Source organism: Pseudochaenichthys georgianus, chromosome 10, assembly GCF_902827115.2.
Source record: "Pseudochaenichthys georgianus chromosome 10, fPseGeo1.2, whole genome shotgun sequence".
Taxonomy (NCBI): Eukaryota; Metazoa; Chordata; class Actinopteri; order Perciformes; family Channichthyidae; genus Pseudochaenichthys; species Pseudochaenichthys georgianus.
This window is the reverse complement of record NC_047512.1, coordinates 32798955-32824226: the sequence shown is the minus strand read 5'-3', so window position 1 is coordinate 32824226 and position 25272 is coordinate 32798955. Positions and strand designations below refer to the sequence as shown.

Sequence of the window (25272 nt, the reverse complement as noted above, 5' to 3'; positions counted from 1 at the left end):
AACTTAAGCTCGCTCCATTGCAGAGATATTCCCGCGAGAGTGCGGAACACTTACATTAATTAATTTGAGAGGGGTCGCCAGTCTCTTGCACTGTCATTTTGGGGGTCGCAGGCTGAAAAGTGTGGCATCCTCGCTGCCTTAATGTACCGTAATGAACTGTGGGCTAAGCCCCGAATGTTTCCAGGTCCAGGAAACGCCCCTGGTCATGAAGTAAAGATTTAGACGTCGACTCACCAATCTTTGTCCTCCACACTCAAACAAAGAAAAGCACGAGTCCCCGCTCTAATAGCATGTTTCCAGGAGCTGTACTTACACACTGCTGGCAAACCAACTGCTCCGTTAGAAAGTGGATGGAATGTGTTCCAGTGTCAGCAGAGGTAGAAACAGCTGCATCTAGTGGAGGAAAATCCATGTCCCTGCGAGGGAGTTCAGGACCTGAGCCCGTCAGTGTCATACACAAGCAAGTTCACTGCTATGTTCACTTTTCGTCTAGCAGCTTAGCTCAGAGAACATTCAGAGTAACTGATAAAGGTTTAGATTTCTTATACCGTATCAAACAACTCTCAGTATTACTGCAAACAGTTATTTATTTGTCTTGATGCTTTCTGATGCCTTCCATTAAAACACAATGACATGTCACAAAACCACCAAACACGGCTGGAGTCAGAGTGGCACGTGCACACTGTGCTCCACTCAGTCCTATTTGCAGTTAAAGGTATCAATCTATTGGCAATACAATGTCAAAAACTAGACCTCTTTTTTCTTTGCTTTTTAACCAGTTTCAAACCACATTTTTACACTTTTTACATCTTAAGTCATTCTTAACTATATTTTCCACTCGGAAGAAGGATCTATACATTAGACAGCTTGGTTTCCAGTTAGCCGTTAGCAGTTAGCAGCAGCCGAACACTGACTTGACACATCTAAACCGCGAGAAGCTGACTGCAAACACTAATAGTGGTAAAGACAACAATTCCCATGATGTCACACTTTTTCACAACCCAACAAACTATATCTTCTATTAATGTTTGATTCGGGGATAAAATCATATTGTCACCAATGAGTATCATTAAGAAATATAGCTGTTACAAAACTAGCTTAAGTTATATATTTTTTAAAAACACAACATAAAGAAATCTGATCATGTCAGTTAGCTCCTTCTAGAACATATGTAATAACGTAAGACCCATCCTCACTCTAAGACAGTGTGAATGCAGCGTGCGTGAGATCTCTGTCGGGCGCTATCTGCTCAGGGTCTGTGACGCACTGAAGGTCACCAGCAGACAGAAGGTCGTGTCGAAGCGAAGAGAACAGCCGCTGGCTTAGCTCCTCTCCTCATCAGCTCCCCGTCTGTTCTTCAAAGAGCGTCCCAGAAACAGCCAGTACTCTTTGCGGATGGTGTCCGTCTCGTGGGCCAAAAGATGACAAACCTAAACGGGAGGAGAACAATCCCAGGACGGGTCAGAACACACACTCATGGAAATATCTCAGTTTGTGGGTCATTCAGAATCCTCCTGATCTCTCGCAGGTCACATTTTAAAAGTGCTGCAGGAGTGACTTATTTGTGTTGGCCAACACACTCATGGGGTCTTTTGAATTTCATTTTTAATACTGAAAGAAATAAACCCAAACCACTATGATTTGTTAAGCCTGGAGTTTCCCTCGTGCTCGCACACTTCAAATAAAATAAACTGTAGTTTGCCATATACTCATTGTCCTAAGAGTTTTAGTTTTTCAGCCTTTAAGGTTATTTGTATAATTACATTTACATTAGTTAAAAATACTTAATACTCCTTTTTTAATGCTAAATTCTGTCTTTTTTATCCTTATATTTATTTATTTTACCTAATTTGCAACTTGTTTTTTTAGATTGCTTATGTTCGCACCACCAGAAACCAAAGCAGATTCCTTGTATGAGAAAACGTACCTGGCAACAAACTCGATTCTGATTCTTAAGGCTCTTCTCAGGCCATTTGTGAGCAACACCCTTTTTCAAGACTCATAAAGGCTGACATTTCTTATGTCACAAAATACATCTAAAATGACTTCATTCTAGGTATTCATTCTAACCCCAGTGACCTTGAGACAAGGGACTGGACTCATTTCCGAGCTTCAGGACTTCCTCCTTCAGCGCTCGATACTCAGTAAGTTTGCATTTCCACTCACTTCAAGAGCCTTTTCTAAAGTTTCCTTCAGTTCCTCGTCCGACTTGTTCTCTTCCTGACTGCTGCTCTCCAAGGCGTCCTCGTAGCAGTCGAACAGGAAAGCCAGCAGATAGGGGGAGCAGTGCGTCTCCTTCAGCCGGAGGACCCTCTCCAGCAGGCCCGGCACCGACGACAGACCCTGGTCCTGCAGCATCCTTGAGGAGTCAAAAAGAAAAACTGTCAATGAGCTTTTTCTATTTCTAGTTTGTGTCGCTTGATGAAGAAATACAAGTTAAACACTAGTTCTTGTATTTCCGGGAGATAAAACAAATAGAAATGTGGTTTTGTAAGAAAGAAGTTCATTTCAAACTGTGAGAGATAAAGGGTTTTCACGTCATTATAACATCTCAGCATATTGAAGTATGAATGCTTGTTGTTTGTATGTTGTACGTCTCGTTTGTTTCTTTTTCTATTGTTGATGGCACCTTCAAAAAAGGAGCAGCTCTACTCCCCTCATTGTACCTTGTAAGGATTCTATTCAGCTTATTCTTTGATTTTTTCTAAAGGTATTTTTTAGAACCTTTATTGGATATTAAATAAAGGCTCAACATAAGGATAGTGTTTCCCGCTCCTGTGCAACTTCAAGAAACTGGCATAAGCTTCAGTAAAATGCCTCTCCGACGTTTTCCCCACACCTAAAGAGTGCAGATTCTGTGTTGCATCGCTGAGGTCGACTGATGTCCGCTGGCCTCCAGTCAGTGGATGCAGGTAGCATGTGCATGTGCCATGCATGTCATGGTATAAATGCACGGGAGAAGGTTGGGGTCAAACTTCGTAATGACATTCATTTAAGATGAATTCCTGGCTGCCAGGTGAAGTGTTAACGCTTTAACCCCGTCATATATCGTACATTTCTGAATTAGGAATGGCAAATTGATATATCAATGATTTCTCCTGAAGAACTTCCTGGTCAGTCAAAGCAAATGAAAGAAGACAAAGTCATGTTTTGCTGTTTGAAAAAAAGAATTCTGATATGCAACAGCTTACCCTTTTAAATAGTTCCATGCACTCTCATTGTGTGGAGCCTTCTTGATCTGGGTCAGACAGTACCTTTCAGAAAGAGAGGGGAATCAGTCAAATGCATGCAGCAGACAACGTCAAGCGCTTGCTGAAGCAGAAACAGTGTTGGGTTCTTTTGGGAAGTAAATACTGGAGAACCTGCTTAACAGAGACTTTAAGGTGAGAAGCCAAACGCGTGCCACCCAACTTAACAAGGTACAAATGAACTGTGTGTCCAAGCTGTGCAGACATGAAGAGAATACTCACTGAATCTCTCTCTCCACTAAAGCAGGTTCAGAGAATCCTGTAGTGTGAGAAATAACAAAATGCCTCTGGTTCCATGCAGAGTTATTCCTCACATCTTCTTCCAGAAGAGTCTCCACAAACTCCAGCTCACTGTCCCACAGTCTGTACTCCTACAGGTAAACAAGGACAGTGTTGTTGTTGGCAACGTACTAGTATCATGTACTGACCACAGATGGACTTAACCACAAAAATAAGAAAGCATTCATCCTGGCGAGTGCACTGTGAGCAGAACATTTTCTCATCCAAACTCAAAGAAAGCTCCAACCCCTACCTGGATGACCCACTGCCTGTGCTGCCAGGCGTGGTAGTTTTTGGCATCTTGGCTGAGAATATCCGCAATGAACTCCAATTCCTCCGAGGGGTCCTTCAGCCACTCCACCACCATACGTCTGTGATGCCTGGGGGAGGGGGTTAGGAAGCTAGTGTCATAGTGCTGCAGTGAGTCAGCATTTGTGCACTTCTTGTCTCCAAGTGAATGGCTTTTTGGTTAGATTTGACTGTGCCATAAAACCTGTCAATAAATCCACCACTTGTGCATTTTGTATCTTTTAAATGTCTTGTGGCTAAAATTACTCTTCCAAACGCCACCTTTAGCTTAGCGACGTTGACGTGAGTTATGCGATAATTATGTAGTTCATTTATAGCCCAACGTTCGCCTCTTACTTCTGGCGATAGCATGTATGCTTCAAAAACCCTAAACGTGGTGTTGTGAAGGACTCCCTCTGGAGGGAACTTGGGGATTCTAGCCTTTGCAGACCATTTACATGCACAGAAACCGATAACACAGTACAGGGAGGGGACATCCCCAAATAGCATAATAGGGCCTCTTTAACAAAACATATCACTTGGCAAAAACAGCCCTTTGCTAACAAATACTTGACTTATCTTAATAGACCTGGTGATAAAGATTCCCTAAGTAAAGCAGGGTTCTTTAAAAAAACAGCTACAGAAACATGTGACCTGAAATGAATTTGATAGCACTCACCAGACTTGATAGTTTTTGGGTTGCTCCTCAATGATGGCTGTAATGTACCTCATCTCCTCCCTCAGGTCCTTTGTTAAGGCCTGCAGCAGCACGCGCCTGTAGTGCCTGAACACACCCAACACAAGGACTGTCAATAGATTTTCTTTCAGAAGGAGAAGAAGTGTAAAGGAATTGAGTAGTGGACAACTCATGAGTGTGATCTTGTCAAGGTATGGCTCTATCTATGAGATCCAAAGATGAAATGTTTTACTAACTGACTGTGGAGGTGCAGCCCAGTACCTTGGTTGGTGATTGGCTAATGGTTACACAAACCAAAAAAACGTTATGACATCATAAAGTGGCCAAAATCTGATCAGCTCTTTTTCAGACAGGTTTCTATAGAAATGGATCAGGACAAAAAGAGAGAGAATCTTTGTTCCTGACGCTTTCAGAATCTCTTTCCACAGAGGGGACACATGTCTTGTGTTTTTTCACTGTGGTATGAAAAAGAGACCCTACTTAATAGTGAACATTAGTTTTCCATATTGCAAACATGCAGCCTGCTTACCAAACGGTGTAATTGGCAGCATTTAGCTCGATCGCTTCTGCTGTCAAAGCGAAAGCCCGATCGCTTCTTTCATCATTCTTCAAGAGTGCACGGAAATAGTCAAACACATCTGAGACTGTTGGAAGAAATATTAGCACATTTGGTATAAACATCAACAAAGTTCTGACTCCAACTACTACTGAATATTGTCTGGTCTCATGTCTGTGAGACTTTGGTAAAATCATAGTTGTGTTTATAATTCAGCTATTACAAATGTATGAAGTTTACAGGCAGTACATTGTAAATTAAACATCGTTTCCTTTAATTTTGATGTGATTATCTCTTAATAACAATCTTACACTTTTCAGAGTAGGCGATCTTCACGACAGGATTGGGTCCATCGTCCTGAGGGACTGGCTCCAGGTCAGCCCACTCCTTTCTGTCCCTTAGAGACAAAACACGGGGGTGGCGGGTTTAATGGCTGTCACCTATTATTCTGAATGAAGGAAGCTAATGCAGCTAGCACTACTTACAGTTCCTACTGCTTAGTTTAACAAACACAATACATGTTTGTATTCGTAGATATATAATTAAAATAAACGTATTGCTGTATTGGACAGTTTAGTTGTGCCCTGGTTAACTTTAGCTTCTTAAAACGTAATACTTCGCAGGGGTGTGGCGGACTAACAGAAAGCAGCAGTGAATTACCACAACATTATACCAACATATGGGATAATAGGGTTTGCTACCACACCCAATGGCACTGCTAGTAACCTCATAATAACAAAAACAAACAAACATTAAAGTAGAAGTTATCAAACGTTACTGCGTTTAACTAAAGTTAATGAATAAGTGGTTACCGTTAGAGCAGCTATCAAGCTAGCATACAGAATAGGCATGCTAAGTGATAAACAGACATTACCTGTAAAACATATATCGGGTCGGGTCAAAATAATCATCTTCGAGGTTGTCTTCAGCCTCTACATCAAACTGTTTGTCTTCTTTCAGCTCCACAGACTCATTTGAAAGGTCTTCAGCACCTGACATGATAACTTTGTAGCCTGATCGCTCCTGTAGTCCGCGAGGAAGGAAGAAAACGTCATATCCGGTGTAGCAGAGTTGCCTACATGTACTGCGGGAACTAATATTTTCTACCAAACATTGCTCTGTTTGATTAAAATATGGTTCAATTGAATTGAATACATTAAGGTATCGTGTACAAATAAAACACTCACTTGTGTCTGATAATGCAATTATACAGTAATTTGCAATTCCGTAAGCACTGATACTGACACACACGCTGCTGAGATGTGACGTTTAAGGAACAGAAAAGTTGCGAATGATTCCGATCACACATATTGTGCTTTTATTGTTTGTATGCATCTGTTCCAATTACTAAATCCGAGTGTATCTGGTACTTATTTGAATTATTTCTACTCTTTAGCTCCATCATATGGCAACATTTAGTTCTTATATTTGGGAGAAATGCAGACGTGCATTAGGAAATATAAATATTGTTAACAGTCATACATCAATTAATTACCATTTGATATCTAAAGTATAGATTATATGCAAATCACATTTCAGTTGAATCATTTTCTACTTCATCCAAGTTGTGGACTTTTGCTTCAACCTTTAATTGAAACAGCATCAGTGACACATTTCTTAAGGTCAAGCTGAACTTTATTTTTCATCAACGACTCTGGACATTATAAAAATAAATAGATGATTCACAGTCAGTGGATCGTAATACAAATTGTTATCAAAATTATGTACCAGCCAGGATGAAGAATTAAACACATGCATAATCACCATTCCATCAACGTAACATGTTCTGAACACTTGTCACCTTTATTTGCAATTAACAAGATCTGTTTTGCAACAGAACCTGTTGACGGAATATAAAATCACCATTCAATTTAGACAGCTATGCAGGTTGAATATGCTTCTCTCTGACATATTATCAATGATGGCTTGACCCAAAGCGAGTTCAGTGACTGTCTTCTTGATCCAATCCGTGTTTCTCGATGTAGCGTCTGGATGAGGAAAAACAGATATAACAGTCAGTGCTTCTTTACTTGCATATGCCTGGTATACATTACAATGTGGAACAAACACAACTTTACAGACAGTGCAGCTGCACATCTAAATTATGTTTGTCCCAAAGTAATAGTTGGTTACACTCAATAGAGAGAAAGTGTGCTTCAGAGTGTGCTTTTGACTATTACAGTTTATCACTACAATTCACCTATTTCACAGTAACCAGTTATTGGACCCATTGTTCACAAATATTGATACATTGCAGCTTTTAAGTAAAACTAAGTATTTGCACGCATTGTCACTTTCAAAACGGTCACACATTTTCTGGAATATGGTGGTCGGCACAGTACTGAGCGTAATGCCAGAGAGAGTATAGTAAGGAGGGTTGGCCAGTCCTACATTTCTCTTGATTTGTATTCCTTCACTGACTTTTCAGAATACATCTTAAATGACCCTAGAAAAGGAATTCAAAGTAAATCTCAAATCAAATGAATATTGTGCATAATGATAGCTTAACTTAGAGGTGTCTTTATAACATGAACCGAATAGACTATTCCAGAATGTATTACTTAAAGGTGGGGTAGGTAAGTTTGAGAAACTGGCTCGAGATACACTTGTTGTTATATTCCATGGAATGCTCTTAACACCCCGATAGCAATGAATATCTGAAGTGCTTTGACAAAAAATCCATAAAAAAAATGTCATCTGTGGAAGCCGTAGTACTGTAAAAAGCACGACCAATCCAGCTAAACGGATTGGATTGCCGCCCTGTCTGTCAGCCTTCCATCTCGTGCACGCACAAATGTATCTCGTGCCGTCATTGGGCGTGCATTGCAGTAGTACTTCAATGACTCGCTAGCAACAGGCGGCCACTTTCACCAGTCTGCTGACGTCATGTGCGCGTTCATGTGTGTTGGAGGAGGTGCTCTGTAAGGAAGTCTGAAGGAAGGGGCAGATTCTTTTCGGCTGTGTACTTTCAAATTGTAGTGCACTCGAGCCGGTTTCTGAAACTTACTTACCCCACCTTTAAACAATAGTTGAGGGTATAATGGAAACTTTTACTCCACCTTTCTGCCCAAATATTAAACAGACATTCTGCTCGTCTTGCTTAAAATACAATATTCACCATGTGATGTAACTATGTGACACTGCTTATGGCAGGAATATCTCACCTTCTTGCAAAATTATACAGTGCTTCTTTTCTCTCTTGGAGAGACAAATGTCTGTCAACTGGGTATCTCCCGAAACATTTGGCAGCAGGCTGTGGACGAAAAGAGAACATTATTATTATTATTATTATTTCTTAATAATAAGAAAAAAACAGTTTGATGGATTACATTTACTGGCAAATAAAATAAAATAGGACTTGCACAAGAAAGATTGTTGACCTAACTGTTTGGTATATTTAAAGAGGCTTTTTGGGGATCTCTCATGAGGGACTTTCTCTCTAACAAATCATTCTCCAGAGCCCTGACAAACCTTTATGGTGGGGGCAGGGACAGAGGAATAGGAGTTGTTCATAGAAGACCCAAACGTTGAGGTCCCGGTTGCTTCCATCGGACCTTCCTCCTTGCTCTCCAGCAGATTAGTTATGGTGGTGTCCACACAATTGGTTTCAGCTGAACACAATCAAAAGACAACTGTAAGTTCACAGATATCCAAACCCTGCTCAAGTGTATGAAGAATGTGTTACAAATGTAAAGGAAGGATGAAGCAGAGTTAGCGGCCCTACATAAGTCCTTTGCGATGACATTCAGCGGGACGTGAGGCAGCACGTCCTTCACCTGTTGGGCCATCTTAGCAATCCTATGATCATCCGTACCCAAACTCTGGACCATGAATCCAAGGCCGATAGATGCTGGTCTGGCACCTAGGGGAAGGGAGAAGAACGGCATTGTATGATATTTGTTATTTATATATTTATTTTTTTTGATATTGAGCTGTTTTCTCCTGGGACGAATCAAATATTTTAATTTTGATCCTTTAGATTTGGTAATTGACTTACTTGTAGATGCTTGTGGTACGGTGTGTCTTTTGGTCCGTTTGATGTGCTCAGCTTTATCGGCTTTAGTGATCTTAGTGGAGACCAGGCCCAGTTCCCCAGCCAGGAGCTGAAAGACAAACCGACACCTTTAGTTCACAGCACAAAGGCAAACCGGAACAACTGCTTTGCGACTGAAGCTTCGCCAACCAGCCAAGTGGCAGACAACATCCGGTAATCCAAAATGCTTTCACTTCATCATTTTATTAGACATTGGAGTTAAATGTTCCGTTTGTGCCCAATTTTAAGAATGTCCTGATATATTGCAATAATAAGTATGTGAGACACTAACAAATAGAAAACATATTTTAATAACACTGAAGAGTATAACTTTAGTACTCTGTAAATGCTAAGGAATAAACTGGTTTTCATCTTTAATAATATTTAAACACCACTGTTTATAATGTAATATATACATTTTTACATTTTTACATATTTATTAGTGTTTAATATTATAGTACAAAAGCTTCTGTAAAAGTTCTTATGCCTATATAATATTTGAATTCCGTTTTATTTAATATTCTTAATGCACATGTTTACGTCATATCGGACACACATCTGGATCAGCTCCGCTGTACCCCCGTTGCTAGAGATTTGTGCGCGGAGGAAAAGAGAGGGTTTTGTTTTCTGACACTTTGTGAGTTCCCTGACGCACCGGGGACACATCTTTATGTATGGAAGATGTACAAATGTGCATTTTGCAAGATAAAAGAGTCTGATCCAAAAAACAGAGGGGAAAAATCATAAATAAATTATAATGGTGCCTTCTTTTTTTGTCTTATTAAAGCAAACATCTTTGAGGTTCACCAAAGAGGGACCGAGTGTAACTTTTGATTTGTTTATATTGTTAGAAAAATTAAAGCTTTAACAAATCCACTCAACCGGCAAACATTGGTTTTACCTCCTGGACTTTGTTGGCAAACTCCTGTGTGGACTCGCCATCTTGTCTGGATACTGTCGGGAGCCAGCTGGGAAGAAAATGAACACAAAGAAACAACAACGTTTGAAGTACAAGAACTATTATTGCAGCAGAAATATTCAAAATAGTTTGAAACTCAAAGCAAGAAGCAAACATTTTAGTTTTAAAATATTGAGTGATTTTTCAAAACAAAACTACCTCAATGTATAAGAAAACGAATCATTTTTGTCATTGATCTTTTGGCTTCAATATCTGGATTCCACTTTGAAAAAGCAATTGCTGATAGAAGTAATGATACAAATGGTTTAGTACCTTACATGATACACTGTACATGGAGCAAAAAATGTCCATAAGAGCTCCTTCATCCAGCTCGAGTCAGGTGTGCTCTGTGAACAGACAAAACACAACAAAGTCAATCACATGGATGTATTACAGTGTCATGGGAAAGTTTCTGAACTGCATTATGCTGCGTTCACAACGGACACGATGCGAATATTCTCATCGCCCTAACCGCTGGAGTTCTAACCGCTGGAGTTTCACCACGGCTGTCAGCTGTCATTCAAACAGGACACGCTGGAGAAGGGGCGGGGCCTATATCCATGTAAATTCTGTGGTGGAAACCAACTACGACAAAATTAACCTATTTTATCGTTATTTCATTGTAATACACGTTTCAAAATGATGCCGAAGTAACTAAATACTGATAACGCTTAGTAAAAACCAAGCTGTCTGGATTCAGACAGTATTGCACTTCATTTATTGTCTTGGTTGATTATGTTGGCTTATATTTTATTTTATCAATAAGGTATTTATATTGTTTTTCCCTTTTGAAACAGATGTTCAGTTATGTTAAAGTCTTTGATTGCACTTCAAGTCTAAAGTTTACATTTTAATTGTTTGGCACTGACTTTTCCTCATTGGTGTTTTATGTTTTACTTAGTTATGTTTTACTCTCCTTTTCATGTGTATTGATGTTACATCACTGCTAGTGCTACCTAAAACTGAATTTTTATTCTGAGAAACTGTGCCTTGAATATTTTATTTTATTTAGCAAGAGAGTGCACTTTACTTGGTGAAGAAACCAGTGTTAACGTTTGTTGTAGGGTGTAGGCCTACCTACTTGAACACTGAGGAAGCCATATCAACATTCCTGTTGAATTGTTCATTCAGGGATTCATTGCAGAATTAAAACCAGCTTGAAATGGTATTTTGGTCTGTTACTCCTTTTTATTTTAGTTTGTGTTACCTTGTAGGTGGTTGTACTGTTAAGTAACTTGAAAAATAACCATAATAACCGACATTAAAAAATATCGTGATACTGCTTGAAAAATATCATGATATTATATTTTTCAATATCACCCACCCCTACATCAACACTACACTTAATTATTCTCGGTACTGAGATGGCTGGATTAGACTAAAGCAGGGGTGGGGAACCTCCGGCCCACGGGCCGTATACGGCCCGCGAGACAATTTGGTACGGCCCTCGAGGTAATTTATAAACACAAGCAAAAAAGAAAAAAATTAAACAAATTAAACAAGCGAGTGCCTGTTTTTCCTGGCCAAGGACCCTGGTCCTTGAACACAACACGAGCCTAATGTGTCATCACGTGGTAGCCTATATGTCTCGTCTGACAGGGGTACAGTTCTGACTGAGAGCACCAGAACGTCACTCCGGCACTTCCAGAAATTGCAGCCGTACACATGCTGCAGTTTGCAGCATGTGTCTGTGTCTTTAGTTGAAAGCCCAGTGGCGATTTGTTCACCTGTCATACAGTCAATAACTTTGTTGTTATTAGCATCTGGTTAGCTAGCTATGCTAACGAATATAAGAAGCTTTTTCTCCAACCAGTGAGGTAAAGGAACATCTTTATATGATCATTATAGTTATAAAAAAATAAGAGAATAAAGTAAACAGGTATAAAATACTATATGACAGTAAAAAAAAGTTGTTATTAATAAACAAGAACACAGTTTGAAAGGAGAGTGATTTGTAAAATATCCATACAGAAAAAGTAAATCTGCTTACAGTTCTGTTTCATATGGATGTTGAGAGATGTATCCATAGATCTCTTAATGTTGCTCTCAAAATGCACCAGATTGATGCTTTGAACCCCACACACTTAAATCATGTCCACATGGATAGGAAACTAAATACTTTTGCACACACCTTGTGTCCATATCTTTCTGTTTTGGTGGTCATGCCACAACCGTGCACGTGCATGCGTGCGCGAGTCATGGTAAAATATCTGGATTAAGAGGTTGCTTCTTCTTTGCACAGCATGAAAGAAAGGCGAAATGAATGGGCTGTGATTTTAGTATTTTTAAGCAGAGGTCAATAACTTGTATATGGCCCTCGGAAGATATTGTAAAAATTGAAATGGCCCTTGAGAGGAAAAAGGTTCCCCACCCCTGGACTAAAGCAGCACTCGCTCCTTCCAGGAGAGTTCACTCATTTTGCAATCATAGAAATATCTTCTCCTTGTACTTGTTGTGCAACACTCATACTCTAGAGCAGAGGTTCCCAACCCCTGGTCCGCGGAGGTGTTACTGCCGGGCCGCGAATTAGCTGTGAGTTTATCGTAATATTTTCAGAATTATAAATATATACAAATATTTTTATCATAATATTTTTTTCAAAAAGTGTTTAATTTTTGCACCTATACCAGTCATATTATTTCATCCAGTAGCCTAGTTAATCTTTCACCAGAAAACTGTTAAAAATGGCTTTTGTGATGTTCCGAGGGATTCGGCGGCTCAGCCTGGTCTCAGCCTCTCGTGCGCACGAGAAAGTTACCGGTGCGCCAAGTAGGAAGAGGAGCGCACAGGAGACAACTGTTTAATTGCAGACTGTTATGTTGATGTGGGGAAATGGCAGAGCATATATTATTTGAGATATATTTCAAACTCGGACTTCATTTTAAGGACATGTCGGCCAGGGGTGTAGAGTAGTGATGTGTCGGTCGCGAACGAGCCGGCTCAAAGAGCATTTGTAACATGATGAAGCTCTCATTTAGAGCAGGGTCCACAAACAACCTCCACAGGCACTTGAGAACACGGCGACTGTGCATTGTCGCCACACCAGTCCCCTCAGAAAGGATCTTTTCTAAAACAGGGCAGATAATAACAGAGAGAAGAAACCAGATCAACCCCTCTAAGCTGAGGCACTTGGTCTTCCTTTTATTAGTTTTATGAAGGAGATGTCCAGTCACCAAGGCGCATGATGTGTGTGTGTGTGTGTGTGTGTGTTCTGCTCAGCTCAGTGTGTTCGGTATGTCTGTCCGACACCGGCATTTGTTTTCAAATGACCATGAACAGTAATTTACACACATCTGGCTAACTCCATAGGTAGCCTATATGTGGGTGTTCCCAAAATAAATTAGTTTAATCTTAATCTCTCCACACACACACACACACACACACACACACACACACACACACACACACACACACACACACACACACACACACACACACACACACACACACACACACACACACACACACACACACACACACACACACACACACACACACACACACACACACACACACACACACACACACACACACACACACACACACACACACACACACACAGGGCCCCTCCCCGTCGCTATATTACGTACAGGGTACCCCTTTCCCGTCATTTTCTACGGGCAGGGCGTCCCATAGACCTTCATTGCAGACAGCGGACCCCTTGACCGTCAGGCTTCTACGGGCAGGGCGTCCCATAGACCTTCATAATGCCTATTTTAAGGTTCATTTGGCCATTAAAATGCGTTTTGATGTCATTGTATAGGAGTAATGAGTTTCTATTTCTGATTATTTGTGCAGTACATGTACATGATGTTTAGTTTGCTAGTTATGACGAAGATTACTTCATGAATGTGTACACATTCATGGTTGCTAAGGTGGTTGCTATGGACGCTGCAACAGCTCCCAGACCACGTGATCAACAACAATGGCTGTCCTTCGTGTTATTCTCGGTGGAAAAATGCCTATTTTATGGTTCATTTGGCCATTAAAATGCGTTTTGATGTCATTGTATGCGAGTAATGAGTTTTTATTTCTGATTATTTGTGCAGTACATGTACATGATGTTTAGTTTGCTAGTTATGACGAAGATTACCTTACGTCTGTGAGGAAAATGCATGGGGCTCAGAGCCTCGTATTTTTAAATATTTTTTTCCTTCTAATTTGTTATTCTTTTCAAAATAACACACTGTTATTTACTCACCAATAACACACAATTATCCTTGCTTTTATTTATTGGTTTAATTCCATAATCTCGGTCTTTTTTGGCGTTCGTCAGGAACTGAATTTAAAAATAAAAATAACCGGAAACAGACGTGGGCATTTCGAGCGATTACCCAAGATTCTCAGCTACGCTGATTGGATGTTTTAGCCGCAATACATGCTGGGGTTTGGTGTTTATATTATATGAAATCCGGAAAACATTTGAAAAGACTAAAATAATACTTAATTCCGAGTGCTCTTGCTTTTCTCTTTGAAAGTCATCACATAACGGCATTGTAATACACGGTTCGGCTGCATTAAATATTACAGATCTGCCGTAGTTCTTTATTTATAGCGCCCTGATGATGAGACCTATGGAAAAACTGAAGAAATGCCGCCGAAACTGAATACTTGACGTGGATCATAAATATATCAACAATTAAAAAACTTCTCAATTTCTCTTCACACAATACGTCTCCTTGCAGTATCAACACTAATTCGGCTGACTTTTACATTTGATGTAATTCATAGATAGGTTATATTTACACCATAACGGTGCACAGCTGATAAAAAAGGACTGTAGTTTTTAAAGATATTACTGAATTGGATTGCATTTTGAATGTAAGAATGTAAATACTGATTCTGAAATAGTATAGCAATATGCTGTAAAATTATGTGAAAGCATGAATAAAACTACACATCTTCAGATGTTGTACATAAGTGTCTGTGTGTTAGAGATGTTAAGATTCACCGATTCGCATCGGTGCACCGGCATAAACGTTCAAGATGCGAGTGCACCGGTTGAAAGAGTGCACATCAGCTACAGTTTGGGTTGAACTCGCGATGCATCGATTGCGTAGCGTCTTTGCATCGGTAAAAAACCGATTCATTCATATAAAATCCCCTCATCTTGTCAACGCTCAGCAGAGACGATCTTTGATATTTGCTTCGCCACTACGGAGGCCGAGAGTCTCAGTTATCAACCCACACGGAAGTTGAGGAGAAAGAGAAACACAGCGCACCGAAAAATACCTACAAATCAAACGTTTGGCAACACTTCGGATTGTTCAAGAAAGACGGTGTAATAATCCTTTATGCTATATAGTTGACCGCAGGTCATGGAGAGTAATAAGGTATCCGTAGACCTTTGTATGAGGTATCTTTATTACTTAACAGGTCTACAGCCATGATACATAGATCCGTCCTAGATGCGGGCTTGCATACACACAGTATCACTCCGCAGCCGCACCCCATCAGTAACGTCCTGATGGTATATGTGCGCGGCACTATATACTACAGACGGTCAACTTGAAAAATCGCTCGCAAATTGTTAACGATGCCGAGACACTTTAAAGTACACAAGTAGTACGAGGAACTTAGCGACGCACATAAAGAGGCGACATGGGGTCTGCGGCTGAAAAGAGAAACCTGGAAGTTAGACTGAGTGAAATCACTCAGTGAGGTGTTCTGTCAGAGAGAGTGGTGTTTAGTTTACAGCAGCCTGTGAAGGCCAATAATAATTTAAATGTCTTCCTCACTGTAAGCAGTTATGAAATACCTGTTTGTGAAAGGTTATTTATATTCTTTATTGTTATAGAACCCACTGGTGAGTTAGCCTATGAGGGTTAAGCACATCAGGCTGGCAGCTGGATGGGCATTGCACTATGGTAGCTGTTATTTGTTAATCATGAGCAATGCATCCTTACATTGTTTAACTGTGAGGTGTTATACAATTGTACTGTACTCTGGAGAGCTTTTAAAGGTAAACAAATAAACGGCATGATGGGATGTGCAGTACCAAATATGTAAAGCACTTTTTTGTTAATGTATGATTTGCTGCATATAAGGAATAAAACAAAAATCTTCTGTCGTACCAAATTGAAGTATCATTATTTTTGCATAGTGTTGAATCGCATCGTATCGCACCGAATCGCATAATGTTGAATCAAATCGTATCGAACTGTATCGCAACAGGGGTGAATCGTATCGTATCAGTGATGGAGATGCACATCCCTACTGTGTGTACCTTGTGTGCCTAGTGGTTAAAGCACGTTATTGAATTATTGTTTTTATGTGTTATATTTGATTAAAAAAATATTAAGAGTACATATACTTTCATAGGGGGAAAGTAGAAGGTCTGTGATAGAAATATAGAATATAAAAAATCAAGAAGATACTATAAGTGATCTCTTCAATAAAACAGTTTAGTGCAGGATGTACAAAGATATTAATAGGAGGAGGTGCAAAACAGAAAAACGAATTAACCTTTATTTAAACATTAAATAACAGATTACGGTCTTCTTTTAAATAAGAAAAAAACATTGGGGGTATCTATCTACAGATAAATACAAAGTACTTAACGTCTAATATATTGCTTTCCTGCAATGTTAACTATGTTGAAGCACTTATTTTAACTGATATTATACATATGGATTATACTCTTATGTATGTAGATAGAATAAGAAATGTGCAGAATATGACAGTTTAATGGTGGAGGTACACACATATTGATAGATGTCTTGTACTGCACTGTTGAGGGACCTGTGACCCAAGTTTTTCATTCATTTCATAACTACACCGTAAGTTGTGTAAATGATATGTCAATACACCTTTAAAATCTTGAAAGGGATGTGCAAAATAGCCATAATATATAGTCTTTAATTAACTATTAGTAGAGAATAACGAGTAATTAATATACTTTATTACTCGTTTCCATTAATGTCAATTGCAGATACATGTTTAGTCTTCTCAAGCACAAGTATCAAATATCTCTCCTGATTGTTGGCACTTGACAATCACCTTACCTGAATGTCACTCAGGTGTAACTAAAGTCTGATTTAAGGGTTGTTTATATTTCACATCATTAATCAGAATCTGCAAAGTAACTCAAATAAATGCAGTGGAGTAAAAATACCAGGTTAACCTCTGAATTGTAGTGGAGTAGAATTACAAAGTATCAATGAGCTGTCATGTGGGTATATTAATGCTATATATTGATGCTGCGCATTATGGACAGCGATTTTTATCCATTTATTAATTATATGTTTTACATTTGATAACACCAATGTGTTTAATACTGGCAACTTCTAATTGTGGGAAAACAAAAAAGTTCAGTAGAGACGTCCCATAGAACATTTTGCGAAACACAATAGTGTAGTGTGTAGTTCTGGGGGGGCGTTCGATTCCAGTTTTGGATAGTCTGGCGTGGTTTCGTTCCATTTCAAACAGCTGTTTGACGCTGTAACCTTGGCGCACTGCCACTCCAACATCCAATCCCAGACCTAGAAGAGTAATCACGGGGACTGTAGTCCTCAACGATAGCTGGGGATTCTGGGTAGTGTAGTGTCTTTGGCCATCCTAAACTCAAACATTTTGACAATCGCAATGATGCTCGAAATGTCCCTTATAGGCCTACGTCTGTTTCCGGTTATTTTTATTTTGAAATTCAGTTCCTGACGAACACCAAAAAAGACAGAGATTATGGAATTAAACCAATAAATAAAAGCAAGGATAATTGTATGTTATTGGTGAGTAAATAACAGTGTGTTATTTTGAAAAGAATAACAAATTAGAAGGAAAAAAAGATTTTAAAAATACGAGGCTCTGAGCCCCATGCATTTTCCTCACAGACGTAAGGTAATCTTCGTCATAACTAGCAAACTAAACATCATGTACATGTACTGCACAACTAATCAGAAATAAAAACTCATTACTCGCATACAATGACATCAAAACGCATTTTAATGGCCAAATTAACCTTAAAATAGGCATTTTTCCACCGAGAATAACACGAAGGACAGCCATTGTTGTTGATCACGTGGTCTGGGAGCTGTTGCAGCGTCCATAGCAACCACCTTAGCAACCATGAATGTGTACACATTCATGAAGTAATCTTCGTCATAACTAGCAAACTAAACATCATGTACATGTACTGCACAAATAAAAACTCATTACTCCTATACAATGACATCAAAACGCATTTTAATGGCCAAATGAACCTTAAAATAGGCATTATGAAGGTCTATGGACGCCCTGCCCGTAGAAGCCTGACGAGCAAGGGGTCCGCTGTGTCCGCAATGAAGGTCTATGGACGCCCTGCCCGTAGAAGCCTGACGGGCAAGGGGTCCGCTGTGTCCGCAATGAAGGTCTATGGACGCCCTGCCCGTAGAAGCCTGACGAGCAAGGGGTCCGCTGTGTCCGCAATGAAGGTCTATGGGACGCCCTGCCCGTAGAAAATGACGGGCAAGGGGTACCCTGTACGTAATATAGCGACGGGGAGGGGCCCTGACCGTCCGTCAATATGTGACGAGAGTGAGAACGTGTTGCTCTCACACACACACACACACACACACACACACACACACACACACACACACACACACACACACCACACACACACACACACACACACACACACACACACACACACACACACACACACACACACACACACACACACACACACACACACACACACACACACACACACACACACACACACACACACACACACACACACACACACACACACACACACACACACACTCTGTTTTCCCGTTTTGGTTTAAAAACTGAATAACGTCGGTTTTTTGGTTTTCCGAGAAAACCAAAAAAACGACACCGGTTCTTTTTTAAACATTAATATGTTTTGGATGCATATTCAGGGTATATGCAGGAATCCTGAAGTCAAATTTAATACCTTTTAAGACCTTCTTTAAGACCCTTTCCATACATTTTAAGACCTCATCGCAACTTCGAGTTCTAACCGGTTACATTGGCGACACACTTTCCCTCACATTTACTATATTGATTGTAAGATAGCACAACTAAACAGAGTGCAGACAGACTACTGAAGCCTCCTCTCCACATGAACTGCAACCTCTCTGTGAAGGTCAGGTTTAATGCAGTATGCTGCTTTGTTGCTTCTGTACTCTGTGCTCTTTCATTCCAGTAAAACTCCTCAGAAACCAGTAGAAACCAGTATTTGACCAATAAACAAAACAATTGACAAAACTTTGAACTATGAAATATATTAAACTTTGGTGAGCTTCAGCGGGGTCATGCCATATAGGAGCTCCCTCACAAAGACCCAGGGGTTAAATTGGGCTGGGGCTGTCCGGGGCTAAGCCCGGCACATAGGACGATGCTCTGACGTCATCACCCTCACACATTAGTCATATGTTTACAAAAACCGATATATATGTTAAGACTTTTCTCGGTCGATATGTGTTGACCTTACTTTAAAATAGCAGATCTCTGTGACCGGATATAGTTTGGCTTAGACCCCGGCCCCACGATACAGTAAAACGCATTCACGCGCATTCGATTCATTAACGTGTCCGTTCACACTAGACCGCTGGAAATGCTGGAAACGCTGTAGTGCATATGCCAGGCCTGTAAGTGGCGCTGCTGCCGCCACAAAATACACCAAAAGCAGCGAAGAAGACACCGGAGCATGGTTGTCATGGTTGCCCTTCTGTTTATTCTCCGCGGTGGACGGAGTGTTCTCCTGCTGTATATCTCTCAGGTAGTCCACCAGCAGATAACCAACCAACCAACCAACCCCCCCACAGAGCGGAGCAAGGCAGTGAAACTTAAAATAAGAAGCAGCATTTTATGGCACGCTATGCATGGGGCCACCTTGAGGGGGTTTCCCGACATGTTGTTTCAGTAAATTAAAGGGTGTTTCATGTTGTCGTTGCTGTGGACCTTCTTAATACCTTGGAAAATGCCGTTTAATACTTTTTAATAGCCTTAATTGTCGCTAAATTGTTTTATCAACTTTTAATACTTTTTAAGACCCCGCGGACACCCTGATATTGTTCTCGTATTTGTTCAGGCTGTTACATAGGCTACAATTAGCCTCTGTTGCTACTAGAGATGTCCCGATCCGATGACGTGATCGGAGCCGATGACGTGATTTTTAAAAGATCGGAATCGGGAGAAAAAGATCGGGGATCGGGAATCTTTTATTTATTTATTTTTTAAAATAATTTTATTTAATGTTACAAAACAAAAATGACCATGTTCACGTCTTAAAGTCATCCTGAGGACTTAGTTTTGGTTTAAAATTACACAACATCATGTATGTGTTGCTTCTTCTGGGCTTGTTTTCAGACCTGGTTGCTTATTTCTCTGAAATCTGGCAACAGAGTGGGCGCAGTGTCTAATAGTAGCAGTACGCTAACGAGAGGCTACGTTCAGCTGGTGACTCGGGATTCGGCACAGAGAACATGTCAGCAGTTTGGAAGTATTAGAAAATTGAAAGCGAAGGCAGTGTAACAGCCAGATGCAATGTTTGCAAGAAGGAGGTTACACGTGGTGGAAAGAACAGTACGTTCAACGCGACCAATCTAATACGCCACCTGAGAAACAAACACCAACAACAACACGGTGAATATCCGAATATTCGTTCGTTGGAGTACTATTCGGGTTTCAATTTCGTTATTCGGAAATTCGTTTTCTTTGTTTTTTCCCCGTTTTTTTTTTCCAAATTGAATTGATTGAAATCTCCAATATTGTGCCTCTTCGGGGGGTGCTAATACTTAACCATAAACGTTATCATTTACTTTCTCCGTCTTTATATGTAGATATTACTTTTCTCCGTTAATCTCCGTCACGTTGTTTCCAAAGCAACAACAACTTCCTGTCAATAGCGCTACCTCTCCTTCAAAATAAAAGCATGTCCACAAATAGGAAGCCAAGCCAAATTACACTTAAGACATATACAACTGCAACGAAAGTAACAAACACAATGCAATATCCTTTTCAATTTCAAAGAACACAAATTGGGTTACATTAACAAATAACTATAAAACAACAATACTGTAGAATAACAAAATGAATGCCGTGAATACACCGAAACACGTGTTGAAGTGGTTCGCTGCTGATTACTATTGAATTGTGTTACTCCAGTAAGATGGAAATTGAATACTTTGTTTATTCATGTTATGTTAAGCTGCTGTTGTTCATTGCATTATTACTAGACTAGTTAGTCTTAAGGCTAGAATTCTGCACTAAGCCACATTTTTATTTTATTATTTGTCACTGAATGTGAACTTGTGAAGCTAGTCAAGCTACCTTTCCAGTAGAGTTATTTTTGTTTTGTCACTGCACTATCTGCACTCAATTTGTTTACATGGTTATTTTGTGGTGGACCACTGATAAGCTTTATTTTGTTTTGATCCAATGCTGCACAACTGAACTGATCCAATGCTGCTGTGAAAAAAAGAAGCTATATCCATGTTGGATAGAATGGATAGTTGGGTACTGTCATTTAAATAAAAATAAAAACCTTAAGGGACAACTTGAATGCTTTTTCCCTTTTTTTTTTCTTAATGCATTGCATAAAGATCGTATCGGGAAAAACCGGTATCGGATCGGGAGCAAAAAAAGGTGATCGGGACATCCCTAGTTGCTGGTGGTGAGTAAATATTAAAATCAGTTAAAATTGACAACCGGTCCGCGATTTTGTTTTAATGTATCTGCCGGTCCTTGGCACAATAAAGGTTGGGAACCCCTGCTCTAGAGCGCATGTAAGATTCAAACAGTTAAGGCCGTACATTCAAAATAAGCATATATTTGTATCGGTATTCAGATCTTCTTGTTTATTTATCCATTCACTGTGTTGCTGTCTTAAATGCAAGTTCAAATATAATTACCAAAGCAATCAACGGTCTGGTCACTCGTAAGGCCACAGGTTGAATGGAGTCAGTCAGTGAGAAAGGCCAAGAACTGAGAAGGGAAAGTGTATATCATTAGTGTGTTAGTTTTTGAGGTTGTATGCTTTAAATAAGTAGCTAAATGTGGCTTTTTTCATTCAAGAGGAATTGATTTCTAAACATGTCAAATTTATTTTATTTTCAAACAAATTAAAACGTAGCAGAATCATAAGGCACACTGTCAGGTAACTGGTAGGTCAAAGATATTATCAATTGAAATGAAGAATTGGCCAAACCCTGTCTCTTAGTGCAGATAATGATATATTCCAAACACTCACTGCTGTCCTATAGGGCTGGTTTCACTGTTTCAGGTCAACAGAAATGACTAGCAAAAACAGAAAGGAAGGCTAAAGATAGAACTTGCAGGAACAACACTACATTTGTTCAGCTATTCATGCTTTCTGCTCGCATTGCATCAACCAATTTCCACAGAGAAATGATAACTGTCGCCTCAGTGACATTAGTCAAACATTAGGCAGATCCTGATGGCACTAACCTGAACTTCAGCAGGCCAGCGCGGCCGTTGGTGGTCTCCTCTTCGGGGAACAGGAGCAGCGGGGAGGTGCCCTCAGTGGAGCAGTACCTCTGGAGAGTGTCTCCTATGGCTCCCTGGCCAGATGCTGAATGGATCTCCATGAAGCCTCTGGCCCAGCACACAAAGCCGGTGGAGCCCTCTAACTGGGGCTAAAGGTGCAGAAAGAGACAGAGCATCTCACCAACATTTCATTCAGCAGAAACAATACCAGCACTGGTTAAACCAAAATAATGCCAAAGTTGCATCAGCGCTGAAACTCACAGGTGCACACTTGTACAGGAAACTGAGACATGGTTTAGCCCATCTAAAAGACAAACACTCACGGTATGGCAGGGGGTCAGAAGGTTGATTATGTTGTGGTCGAACTCTGTCACATGGTTGCACATGTACAGCTTGGTGGTTTTGTCCCTGGAGCGAGGGTTCTTCGTTCTCACGTGCATCCCCAGGACTGAGCACATAATCCTGACAATAAATCTAAGAGAACAAAAGGAATAAAGCTGAAGTTAATCGGGATGATTATCTTAATATATCGGGCAATTATCTAGAACATACATGGTGTATCACTGCTTTATGGCTCTTCATTCCCACAATCATTAGCTTTAACTTAACATTGAAGTGACTGAAAGCCAAATACCATCTGAAATGTAAGAGTTATCAACACTAACAAATAGAGTGCAACTAGCACTTAAGCCTTTGCAGTTTTTTATGGGGTGGCTGTGATTAATAGCGTCATTTTAACTGAGAGGCAGCCATTACGCAATTATTTAAATCAATTACAAAGTATGCATTACATAGCGTATGATAACATAAACTGTTCCCACTTCCTCATATTAAGACATGGATACACATATACTCTTATATTATAAAAAGATGACCCTTAATGATACACAAACAGTAACTACAACAGCTACTTCTGCCACATCTATGAATGTTAAGACTGTTGAGGGTAAAATGGACCATAGAGAAATGTACACTGTATAATGTTAAATACTTGCCTTCTAATAAAACTCTCTGGAAGTGCACAGCTGACCAAGAACACGTGAACACCAACAAAAATCCTTATTAGCATCAAACAGATACCAACTGGAAAGTAAATCAGCAACAGTAGGAGGACTAGAGCATCTTTGGGAAACCTGTCAAAGGAAAAGTTGCAAAAAATGTTTTAATTCAGTGGAGAGAACTTGAACTTAAATGTTGTAGCAGATGAAATATTTACAGTTCACATGAATTACAATAGGTCGTACATGATGACTGAGCACGTATCTCAGATTTAGTATGTTAATTATTCACTGCTGGATCAATTATTGTTTGAAACTTGATTTTCCATGTTGTATTACAGCCCGTAGCGTTAATTTCCCACACGTTATTACACGTGTCGCTACTTGATTGTCTTTAAGGTTGGGTGCTTTAGAACACTCGGGATGTTTTATATCAAAGTAGTCCTATTCTGGCGTAAAATCCCACACACAAATGTGCACTGGTGCACCTACAGGCCCCATGTCCCACCTGCATTGATGTGAAAGATACTTGTATTGGTGTGTAGTACATATTGTCCAAGCACAAAATATACTTTTCAAATCGGAGGTGACGGGTAATGGCCATGGTACTCTATGTAGAGGTTCAACATTAGCTCATTCTACTGTGCACGCGTTAGACGTTCAGGAAACTTAGCTTTGTTCTTTAAGAGTCATTTTACGAAGTCAACTTTAACCACCGTGTAAGGCCAAGCTAGCTTCGCTTACACGGCGCGTTTAACGCCACAGTGAATGGCTGGGCGACATATTTACTGAGATGAGCATTGCACAAGGTTGCATAACAAAAGTTAGCAATAAAACGTGAACGTCACCATACCACAGCTATGATAGCTAGCTGGCTCAAGTTAATAAAATACTAAATAGCCTCTCGTTTGGACTGAGAAGCCTTCCGCAACGTGTGTTAATGCTAGCGGACAAACATTACACGTCACTGTAGATAACGTTACTATATATTTTTAAACACACTGTATACGACCGTAACATCCATGCTAATGCGGCTAATTAGCGTTAGCTGAAGGTTAACAACAGCTTGCATTAGCTAGCTGCAGTTAGCTGACTTACCGACGAAAGTCGAACATATCTTCAATCCCCCGGTTCTCCATGTCTGCCAGTCAGACCTTGCTCGGAGGCTAATGCTAAGAATACAACCTGATCCCTAAAAATAAATTAGTCATTACGTTCAGAGCAGCTATGTTGTCGCACGGTGGGCTTAAGCGTCAGCTAACGTTATTATGCCCACGATGCCCCCGGGAATAACTAGCAGTCTATTTTTCAAGTTTGAAATGTTAGCTTAGCAAAAATGTTGCTGTCTGCGGTGCTAGCATCGCTAGCGCCTGTGCTCCACTAGCAGACACTACACAACAACAACACTTCCGGCCAGAATCCTCCAGAATAAAAATCCATATATGTCAACTGAATAAAGCAGAGCCATAATAAAGGTTTCCTAATTTTGCCATACAAATGAACAATAATGTACCCTTTTGCTGACGTCTTTATAAATCCTTATAAATCCTTTAAAGCCAGATTAGTTTATGAGTTTACCTTCGTCTGGTCTCGGATTTTCAAAATTAAAGTCCCCTCATGAAAAGGCATCGACATAATGTCGCCCTCTGGTGGCTGTATTAAATTATACAATGGAAATTGGCTGCGACGACCATTATCTAATAATAATATTGTATTATATAACATATAATAACATGTTGCCATATTGTTTAGGTATAGT

At 40.0% G+C, this 25272-nt stretch overlaps 2 protein-coding genes across 2 annotated transcripts; both read right to left on the bottom strand.

Moving 5' to 3' along the window:
• Window positions 1–569: 569 nt before the first annotated feature.
• fnta (farnesyltransferase, CAAX box, subunit alpha) lies at window positions 570–6102 on the bottom strand. The gene is made up of 9 exons (XM_034093569.2): window positions 5943–6102; window positions 5380–5465; window positions 5042–5156; window positions 4495–4599; window positions 3781–3907; window positions 3471–3619; window positions 3192–3254; window positions 2167–2359; window positions 570–1430 (listed from the first exon to the last, which is right to left on the bottom strand). Exons 1-9 carry the CDS (start codon window positions 6065–6067, stop codon window positions 1323–1325), a joined length of 1071 nt encoding a protein of 356 aa, XP_033949460.1. The 5' UTR covers window positions 6068–6102; the 3' UTR covers window positions 570–1322.
• Window positions 6103–6848: 746 nt separating this feature from the next.
• Window positions 6849–24921, bottom strand: aup1 (AUP1 lipid droplet regulating VLDL assembly factor). Its single transcript, XM_034093590.2, has 12 exons — window positions 24612–24921; window positions 23511–23648; window positions 22839–22989; window positions 22477–22664; window positions 21921–21993; window positions 10333–10406; window positions 10003–10069; window positions 9066–9171; window positions 8793–8930; window positions 8540–8679; window positions 8233–8321; window positions 6849–7056 (listed from the first exon to the last, which is right to left on the bottom strand). Exons 1-12 carry the CDS (start codon window positions 24650–24652, stop codon window positions 7011–7013), a joined length of 1251 nt encoding a protein of 416 aa, XP_033949481.1. The 5' UTR covers window positions 24653–24921; the 3' UTR covers window positions 6849–7010.
• Window positions 24922–25272: the final 351 nt, after the last annotated feature.